At 32.6% G+C, this 11217-nt stretch overlaps 1 protein-coding gene across 1 annotated transcript; it reads right to left on the reverse strand.

The window, feature by feature from the left end:
- Nucleotides 1–3195: 3195 nt before the first annotated feature.
- LOC104215953 (histone deacetylase HDT1-like) lies at nt 3196–8021 on the reverse strand. Its single transcript, XM_009765894.2, has 9 exons — nt 7906–8021; nt 6727–6797; nt 6428–6642; nt 6251–6318; nt 5974–6149; nt 5417–5479; nt 5236–5323; nt 3571–3697; nt 3196–3492 (listed from the first exon to the last, which is right to left on the reverse strand). Exons 1-9 carry the CDS (start codon nt 7916–7918, stop codon nt 3429–3431), a joined length of 885 nt encoding a protein of 294 aa, XP_009764196.1. The 5' UTR covers nt 7919–8021; the 3' UTR covers nt 3196–3428.
- Between the last annotated feature and the right edge of the window lie 3196 nt (nt 8022–11217).

An 11217-nucleotide genomic window follows, 5' to 3' on the forward strand; every position in this document is an offset into this window, starting at 1 on the left:
TCTTATGTCGTCTTCTCGTACACAAATTATAAGAATTAAGATCCCCTGGAATTTCAATAGAAGCGAAAAGAGAAAAGAATAAGAAAAGATAAAAATATTCTTAAAATATACAATCCTTACATAATAATTTATAAAACTCATCGTGTAACAACTAACAATATTATTTACATTGGCAAGACTTATTTTAGCTCGAATACTATATATTATATACAAACAAAAAATTTCATCAGTTATCACAATAACAAAAGAAAAAAGGGAGAAATTCAAAAATAGCCAGATTTACAACTGGTCGTTAAAAAATAATCCATTTTCAAAAGTAATTGAAATTTAGCCATTTTTCATGTAAAGATAAATTTGAGCAAAATCACTGTTCAAAACCCGGAAAATACGCCAGTATATTGTGCTGGAGTTCCAGCATAAGTATACTTGAACTCCAGCATATTATACTGGAGTTTCAGCAAGTATATCGGTCCAGCATAATATACTGGAGTTTGGAACACCGGTGCTCCAGTCTCCAGTATATTATACTAGAGCCAACAAAGTATACCTGTCCAGAATAATATGTTGGAGTTCATACACAAGTGCGCCGAACTCTAGTATATTATGCTGGACCGGTCTCTGCTGCAGCAAAATAATGGCTATTTTTCATTGACTTGGTAAACGCTGGCTATTTGAATGACCAGTTCGAAAACTGGCTATATCGTGCTATTTTAACAAGAAAAATTGTGAGTGGGTATTAGCACCCAACAATTTAATATACATGTGAAAGTATAGGACCAAACCTTAGCCTTAGATTTCTACTGCTAGCATATTTTTATTTTTATTTTATTTTTATAGGAATTCTCTGTCACCTGTTTTGCATATTGTTCGAAATTTATTCGTTAAGATATATGGTTTTCCCTACACAACTCTATTTCCAACAATTGTTTCTTTTCTTAATTTACTATTCTAGTCTTTAATTACTTTCTATTCTCAACTCCAATGATTCTTTTACATTGTGAATATGTGTTGTTATGAGGGAATTAGATTATGTTAATATCCTTTTCAAAGGTTTCTGTGTCAAATAGTCTAAGATACTGCCACGTGTTCAAAAATATTTTAAAGGTCAAAATTTTGCTTGGCATTGCAGACCCTTTAATTAATACTTATTAGTTTAATATAAGAAAAGAATCACATTTTTTTTGTCGAGATTTAAAATAGCTGGACATAATTACCTACTATAATTGTGACATTAAAAGTTTTTGGTGATTGTCTTTTTGTTTCTACAACTTTTTCGTCCTAGAACTGCAAACTTCTTGAGATTTGTGCTATGTTGAAGCAATTTTATTCTAGGATTTGCTATTTTACTGTTATTACATTTGAAGATTTGTATTATGTTGAAGAATTATTGTTGAGTAATTGCGAAAATATTGTTAGTTTTTCTAACATATCATGATATCAATATTAACAGTTGAATAAACACAGCTGAAAACTAAGAGTTCAATAGATTGGAGAAAAGGATAATCTCTAAGGGTGTGTTTGGTATAATAGAAAATGTTTTCCCAGAAAATATTTTCTTGAAAAATTAGTAATCTTATTCATTTTCCGGTGTTTTGTACGCAAATTACGGAAAATAACTTCTCAAGAGTATTTATAAATAATTTTAGATACAATAAACATGAAGCCATAAATTTTTGTGCGGGATTAAGGGCACTGAGGGTGGGGGAGTGGGTGGTGCACAAAATCAAAAAAATAGAAATTTGAAATTACTAAAAAAAAGTAAAAAAAATATTTTTTTTGGGGGGGGAGGTAGCAGGGTGGGTGGGTGGGGTGGATTGGTGAGGTGGGAATGATCCCGGTCGGTTGCTTTTTGTTCATATAATGCATACAGCTCTGGTTGCTGGTTGGGCCGGTTCAATGGCTCTGTATGAATTAGCGGTTTTTGATCCTTCTGATCCTGTTCTTGATCCAATGTGGAGACAGGGTCTGTTCGTTATATTTATTTTATTTTTATTGAATTTTTGATTTTCTAAAAGGAAAATCTAAAAGGAAAAATAGTAGATCTAAAAATAAATATTCGATCGAACTGTCTTTTTTCCTTCGATCCGTGGAAAGATATACTCTGGGGTTTTAGATTTATTTATATGAAGTATGAAGGAAAGGGATCGCTTGGTCCTTGAAGAGTTCTTTCAAAACAAAGGATTGATTGAATTGTCTTATTAGGACAATTAATGGTTCATATGCTTAGTCAGAAGGAATAATCCAATGGAGTTCATGGATTTACCTAGGTCAGTTTATGGGCTAATCAATAAAGCATTTTTATCTTCGAAACCCATTGGAAAGGGCAGTGCAAGAGAAATCATACAAAAATGATCGAATCTTCGGACGCCCCGAAAAAGATATGAGGTGCTCGGAAATGGTCGAAGTAGTTGAATAGGAGGATCACTATGACTATAGCCCTTGGTAAGTTTACCAAAGACGAAAATGATTTATTTGATATTATGGATGACTGGTTACGGAGGGACCGTTTCGTTTTTGTAGGCTGGTCCGGTCTATTGCTCTTTCCTTGTGCCTATTTCGCTGTAGGGGGTTGGTTCACAGGTACAACCTTTGTAACTTCATGGTATACCCATGGATTGGCCAGTTCTTATTTGGAAGGCTGCAATTTCTTAACTGCCGCGGTTTCTACTCCTGCTAATAGTTTAGCACATTCGTTGTTGTTACTATGGGGTCCTGAAGCACAAGGAGATTTTACTCGTTGGTGTCAATTGGGGGGTCTGTGGACTTTTGTTGCTCTCCATGGAGCTTTTGGCCTAATAGGTTTCATGTTACGTCAATTCGAGCTTGCTCGATCTGTTCAATTGAGACCTTATAATGCAATCGCATTCTCTGGTCCAATTGCTGTTTTTGTTTCTGTATTTCTGATTTATCCACTGGGTCAGTCTGGTTGGTTCTTTGCACCTAGTTTTGGTGTAGCAGCTATATTTCGATTCATCCTCTTTTTTCAAGGGTTTCATAATTGGACGTTGAACCCATTTCATATGATGGGAGTTGCCGGTGTATTGGGCGCTGCTTTGCTATGCGCCATTCATGGTGCTACCGTAGAAAATACTTTATTTGAAGACGGTGATGGTGCAAATACATTCCGTGCTTTTAACCCAACTCAAGCCGAAGAAACTTATTCAATGGTCACCGCTAACCGCTTTTGGGAACACATACATCAAAGCATTTCTTTAAATTAATCCAAATCTCATCGAACATAACAGTCTACGATCAAAATAGATATTTTGGCCTCAGAAATATCCCAGGGAGATAGTTCAGATTTCAGAATAGCAATATCATGTAATTGAAGGAGTCTAACACTTGCCTTTACATTAGGTGAACCGACAAGAAAAAAAAACTAAAAGCTCTCTTCTGATGACAAAACCAAACAAGAACTCTGTGCCTTATTACTTTGCAGCACTGTGCTTAGCTTTGGAGTGAGATTCAAGAGCATTTTCAGAACCAAAACCCCTGCAAGACAATAATACATGAATGCACCAAAAATCACAATGCACCTATAGAAACTATAATTATTGCATTAAAATATACCTGTTGCATGTCTTGCAGAGATGAGCGCCGCCTGATTTTGGAGTCTGCTGGTTCTTGTTTGCAGGAGACTTGCCAGCCTGTTTTGAGGGATGAGGGGTCGCTACATGGCCGCTGCCTTTTTTGCCATCTAATCACCCAAAACAAAGTAGTTAAAAAACATATAGTTTGTACAAGTTGTCACTAGTTATGCTACACAATCGAGCAAATCACCCAAAACTAAGTAGTAAAAGAATAGGCTACTACTCCTACATGAACTTTACTACTCCCTCTGTTCCAGTTTATGTGAAATTATTTTATTTTTGGTCCGTTCCAAAAAAGAACGACACCTTTCTAAATTTGGTAATAGTTTTACTTAAACTTACAATTCTACCCTTAATGAGAAGCTTTTATAACAACACAAATAATCTTGGCTTCTTTTTGACTTGCTTAGGACTAGAGGCGGAACCCAGGATTTGAGCACGACGGGGGCACCATTGTACGCTAATCACCAACGATAAAATTCGGGGTGCAACTCTTTGAAAATTTAATGATTATGATGGCTTATCATCCAAGTATAAACAAAAAAAAAAGTTTTAAAGAAAAAGAAAACACCAAACAGAGAGAGGGAGTTCTTCCCAAAATGGGTACTATGTGAATGGAGGATGTTTGATTAAGCATATTTCACACTGCAACATTTTTAGTTTTTTAATAAAAAAGAGGTCAGTGATCAAAAGAACGTCCAAACTTTAAATTATCAAAAACTTACTAAAGAAATCAAGATTAAGGGTATGCTAATAGTCAAAAAATAGAAGAAGAGTCCCAAACTCTTCGTTATTATTGCCAAGTCCGAGTCAAAGTGATTGTTGAAGAAGGTTGTTGCAGAAGGATTTGTATTTTTCTATTTGTGGAGCGATAATTTTCAAATTGAGGCTTTTAATTTTAATGGAGGAATTTGAAAAAGAATAAGATTAATTAAGTTGACTATTACATATTAGTACTAAACTACAACTGAATTCAAAAGGAAGAAGATAAAAGTAAAAAGTAAAGCAATTTGCTATTAAGTATAATTTATGTTGTATTCATTCTAAGAACTAAAATAAAAGGGAGGAGAAAAAGCTGAAGAGGGTTTCGAACCCACATCTTCCAGAAAAGGAGGGACTTCAAAATCCCCACAGCAACCACTTCTCCTGTCAGCCTTTTTGTGCTTGGGGGCACAAGTAAAATAGTTAAGGGGTCCCATATATATGTACATATATATATAACATATATATACAGAGTTTTTGCCGAGGCTAACGGGGTCCCGTGACCCCTCAACCTACAACGTAGGTCCGCATCTGCTTAGGACCACAAACTCCAAAAGCCTTTATTTTTTCTTAAACTTCGTACCCAGTCAAACAGATTCACATAAATTGGAACGGAGGGAGTAGTTATTAGTTATGCTACAAAACTGAACCATTTGTTTACAAGCAGGAAATTGTTTATTTTTGGTTTCGAGTACAGCAGTCAAGTTATCCTCATCAACAGTCAATTTTAATTTCCTGGTACAACTACCTGATGCCGATCAGAAAGGATAATAATACCACACCCTCCAAATAATAGGCAGCATATACTTCACAGAAAGCACTAATCCAAAAAGGACAGGAGAACAACTAAGTCTCAGTCCCAAACAGAAAGGACAAGACTAACCAGTTTTTTGAGGAGTTACAAATTTTGCCTTCTTATCCGCGGGTGTTTTTGTAGCCGAATCTGCCTTCCTCTTTTTGCCAGGTTCAGCCTAAAGCAGAATGATGGAACCACATAACGTCAACAAATCATCATTCCCAAAAAAAAATGAGAAAATGGAAAGGAGGACCGAAAAGTAGCCTACCTTCTTTGGTGTCTCCTCCTCACTCTCATCAGACTCATCATCCTCGTCGCTCTCATCTTCGCCCTGAAGATAGAAAGGTATTTTATACAAATTTCCACAGGAAACAAAGCATAAATTTCTTAAAGTTGTATTCAATAATTTACACCTAAACAGAAGAAATGCAAAGCCATAAAACTAGATAAAAGCAACACTTTGCATTTGGACTTTGCAATCCCTTAACCACAGTATAGTTCTGAGGAAAAGAGATAAAACTGTTTAGTCATTCAATATAACTTCAAAACCATCAAAGCTCTAATAAAATTAGCCCAGAATACCACTACAAGAAACCCATCCCCACAGCACCAGAGCCTAAAGGAGAACAGTAAATTCGATCAAATAATGTCAGAATATGAACCTTAAAAGCTATCAAACGCCTCTCAAATTATAGGGGCAGTTTTTCATTTCAGGAAATAGCCAGTCAAGCTTAAACAAGTATTACCCATTTTTTGTCCTTGTACTGGACACCCTAATAGATTCTATCAAAGACAATGACAGTACTATTAAGCACTGGAGCATACCTCTCCCACGTCTGAATCTTCATCCTCAGACATTTCATCTTCATCAGTGCTCTCATCTTCATCATCTGCCTTGGCATCTTTACTAGGTTCCACAATCTTAACCTTCTGCTTACCTGAAGCAGAATCCTTTGCAGCATTAGACTTCTCTGCCTCCTTAACCTTAGCCTCAGGTTTCCCTAAAGTCAGTTAACCAAGTAGATAATAATATTAGGAAATAAAAAGGTATGTTGCATTTGTAAAATTGACATACTATTTTCGTAAATAGAATTCTCCTTACCATTGTTTGCAATAGTAAGAGGGATGTCCTCATCAGACTCTTCTTCATCGTCTTCATCATCCTCTTCCGTGAGGCAGAGAAGTTAGGTCAAGGAAACAAAATAAGCAGAAAATTCATTTGAAGATAAAAGTAAACGTATAAAGGAAAGAGAAGTTAACAGACAAATGAAAAGGATATTCCTCAAACGGATTAGTGGCCTTGTATCCAAAAAAGTAGACGCTGCCATTTTTCCAGTTGTGTGATAACTCAAAGTCTCTATCAAAAACCAGGTCAAATTGCTGTTGAGGCACCTTATCTGAGTTGAGTGTCCCAAGGACAAGTTTCTTGCCATCAATGTTCACAGACAAGCAGACACTTTGTACTTTATCCTTCTTCAACTCACCAAGAGATGCCTACAGATAATAAAACGGCAATGAAAATTAGATAATGACTACTGCAAATAACTAAGCTTATCAAATTGCAGCAAATTATATAACCTGTGAAAGATGCAAAACCATCCCATCTCCAGGCTGTACAGTTAAAGGCTCTCCACTTTTCACTTCAGCACCTAAACACATAGGTCAAAAATAAATTTAGAATATTGAAAGTTCTGGAATTTCAAAATGAATAATAAATTCAACATGTTCTAATAAAAGAATACCAAAAACATAACACAAGATCAGAGGAAATCGGAATTTTTAGTAGTTAAACACAAAAATCCCGAACAGAGAGATATTCCCCAAAATAACAAACTTTATCTTACCCGCCCCTCAAACCCCTCTACCAAGTGAGGCGGAGCTAGGATTTGAAGGTGGCGGGGCACATGAGCGAACTGCTAAACCACTACCCCAACCAAACTTTGATCTTAAGGTTCCAAGCAAAATATACAATCGTTTTCAACAAATATATACTTATATATTCAGAATTTTTGCACAAGCTAACAGATGCCAGTGACCCCTCTTCTCCAAGCATAGGTTCACCTCAGCTTTTTCCACTTTGCACCCTTGGCGACTAAAACCCCCAACCAAGGCTCCTTACCACTAGGCTATACCTAATATGTGCTTCTCTAGAAACAAGCACAACTAATACTATATGTTAAGCATAAAAGAAGCTAATTTGAGGCTAGTAGTCAAGAATTTTAACCTTTGTACACTAATAATATAAAAAAAAAATTCCACAACAATGTAACTGGAAAATATGGTGAATAACCCGCTACAACATGTTAAATTACATTGAGAGTGTAAAGTTGTTTTTGCTGTTAGCAAAACAAAGTGATATCCTAAAAACGCTTAACAAAATCATACCTACACTTCCATGTGTAATAAGCTATGCCCAACTTATTACACATGGAAAAAGAAACAGAAAATCATAACTTTTAACTACTACATTTTTATTTCATTGTATCAAAGTAATAGGTGAAAATAAAAGAACCATAAGAAAAAATATAAATCCCAAGAAAGAAGACAAAGCAAACTTGGTCACGAGCTAGCAAACAATCAAATATACATCTATTTGTACTAATCTCAACATTTCTGTTACCAAAATCACATAAAAACATTAACAGCAAAAAAAAACATAAATAAATGAAAATAGACAAATTAAACGATCAAAGAAAAAATGATCAAAGATTATAGATTTTGTGTGTGTGCGTGAACGAGAGACGGAAAGAGAGTTACCCCAAAACTCCATAGCTGTTGTAGGGTTTTAGAGAAAAAAGGAAATTAGGGTTTTGGGAGAGAGAAATGGAGGCAGAAAGAGAGGAATGAAAATGCTAGGGTATTTTGTGTTTGGGGGTTTATAAGCGGGAGACTTGAGTTTGGGTTTTGGTATTCTATTTCGCAGACTACCGTATTTATTTTTTATTTTATGTTTTTGTATCTTTTTTCTCTTTTTGTATTCAAATTTTGAGTGTTTATATTCCCAAATTTGTTTTAAAATTTTGATTTAGGTCAAGTTTGGTTTGAAGATGAAAATCTGTTAGGACATAATTTTTCAAAATATATTTTACTTTTTTTTTGAAAAACATGAAATGTAACTTATACCCATATATTTTAAAATTTATTAAAAATACCTAACAACTCTAAAGAAAATACATACAAAATAAGTGAAACAAATCTGAAGAAAATTCATACAAAACAAACGAAACAAATCTGAAAAAATTACCTTTAAATTTTATCTTTGTGATGGATACCACAAATTGGCACAACAACTTTGGTGAAGATTTTCTTCTATTTATCGAAAAGGGCAAATCCAAGTGAATTTAATAAGGAAAAAGTGGGTAGATATAAATTAGTTGGGTCATAATAATAGAAAGTGAATTTTTTTATAAATTACAAAAGTTTATGGTAATTTTTGAAAAAAAATTAAAAACCAAACGGTAATATTTTAGGCCAAAAACAACTCAATTTTGAAATTTGAGTTTTGGAATTTGAAAACTTGCCAAAATATAAATAAAATCTATAAAGAAATAAGTATTTGCCAAACAAAAATCTAACAAAATCTATGGCCAAACGAGGGCTTAAACTTGCACTGGTTTGTCATTCCGGTAAACAAACTTACACTTTTTCCATATGAATACTTCAACTCATATATTTATAAAACTAGTCTCAGGGTACGCGATGCGCGTGTACTCTCAATGAATACTAATTCATTTAAAATTTATGTTTGAGTTATAAAATAAAAGTGTAAGTTCCTCGAGATAATCAATAATGTTGGATACATTATATCTTGGATTGTTTCATTCGCGTTTTTTCTTTTTAGTTTGGATTTTAACCATTTTAGTTTTATACGGTAACAAATTTTGCTATATTTTTTGATTTCTTACATTACCAATGGTCTTTCTACGAAATTAATTTATGTACCTTAAGATTTATTTTAACTTAAAAATAATTTTACTTGTATTAAGAATTTAGAAATGAATATAATTGAATTTTTTATAATCAATTATTAATTAATTTAAATACTTAATTATTTATTTTTAATATTTAAAAGACATAATTATTTTTTTGCTTATTCAAATTCTTATAATTAGATCATATAAAAATTATAACTACATTTTTATTCAATAAAATTTATTTTTTCAGATTGTAAAAAAGCTAAATGTGTGAAAAATCATCCATGCAAGACATAGTCCAAAAACATAGAGGAAAAGAAAGGAAAATGGTATTTTGTTAGATCTCACAGAATTAATAATCACTAAATATCATAAATAGAATTTAAAATTTAAATTTCTAGAAATCATAATTACCTTTTGTAGTTAAGAAACCCACTTATATTCAACTAAATGTATCCTTCATTAAAAATTAAAAGATATGATAAATTAGCTCGGAATAATTGATAAATTTTGTGTTCATTATAGATTTCTGCTTAACATTCCATATTATTGTAATAGTTCATTTAAAACTATTGAAAGTTAAAAAAATATAATATTGAGTAATATTATTAGTGTAATTGTCTATTATAATTCAAAAAATCTTGATATAAAGAGAATTTCATATAAATCGAAACATAAAAAAATTATTAAAAAGTGCATCGCCTCCATTATTATTCTTGAACTGAGCTCCGCACAATATTTCAGGGAAATATGAGTATTTATTGATGAGATATTAAGGTGGTTTCTATCCTAGTAGTTAATAACAACATTTTAATTACCTTAAAACTACATCATCAATACCTGGACAAAGATTTCATAGTCATTTACAACCTCTTTCTCTGATCTTTTTATTCCTTTTTATGGTAATTAAAATTTTATTTACCGGGAAAGAATTTACCATCATTAATCTTTTTATTCTTTCATGCATTTATTTATTATTTATATATAATTTAAGTGCATGATTTATATAAAGTAAAAGTTTAATATTTTAATATTCAAAATATTAAGACTCTCTGCATTGTTTTTAGGATAATAATTAAATAACTATTAAAAATGAAGTATTTCTTATAGTAATTAACACATATTTTAAGGGACTTCATATTCTCTGTTTAGAATGATCAAGTTTGTAATGGTAAATAAACCGTTAGCTTTAAAATCTAGTGTTCTATTCTAGGTAAACATTAATTAATTAATAGTATTATATATAGAATTAAAAATGTAATAGGTACTATATCTCTTATCAATGAAATGATATGAGAGACAAACGTAGTAAAAGTATGTTACTGATTTTTTCTTTGGTTGTACTATTTTTATAAGTTACTTAGTTCAAATAAGGAATAATTTAATATACAACAACAACAACAATCCAGTGTAATCCCACAAGTGGGGTTTGGGGAGGGTAATATGTACGCAGACCTTACCTCTACCCGAGAGGCAGAGAGGCTGTTTCCAGGAGACCCTCGGCTCAAAGAGGCAACAAGAGACACTATATTAGTACTATCAATAGACTCATAATAAAACAACATAAAATACCATGAAATCCATAACATAACATAAATGCCATAAAAAACAAAGTAACAGCAATATAAGAGATATATGAAATACGAGAAAGATATAAGGTATTAATATAGAAAATAAAATTAATTTGAGATTCCTAAATATTAGGAAAATAATTTAAATGACTATTTTGTACAACGTAAAAATATATTTTAAAGGGTAAAAATGCGAAAGACATCTGCCCTCATGCTTTTAATATAATATAAATTAATAAATCCTTTGACTGTTGACCATGCACATGTGGCGATCAAATGCTGATGTGGCCAAAATACGTGTCTTCACGCACATAAGGAGCGTGCATTTGATGATTAAAAAAAATACGAGAGAAAAAAAAGGACCAAATTATTAAAAAGAAAAAGAAAGCTCCCAGTTAATTACCTTAGTTTTTCAAGTCCCTTTTCCTACCCACTCACTCCCTCTCTCTTATCATCTACTTCTTTTAATTTCTTCTCTTTCTCGTTCAAGTTTTCCTGACCATCATCATCACCATTTTTTTTTGTTTTTCTACAAATCTTATGAGGATTACATATCAAACCATAAATTATAAAGGCGCTAATGA

This window comes from Nicotiana sylvestris, chromosome 7 (genome assembly GCF_000393655.2).
Source record: "Nicotiana sylvestris chromosome 7, ASM39365v2, whole genome shotgun sequence".
Taxonomy (NCBI): Eukaryota; Viridiplantae; Streptophyta; class Magnoliopsida; order Solanales; family Solanaceae; genus Nicotiana; species Nicotiana sylvestris.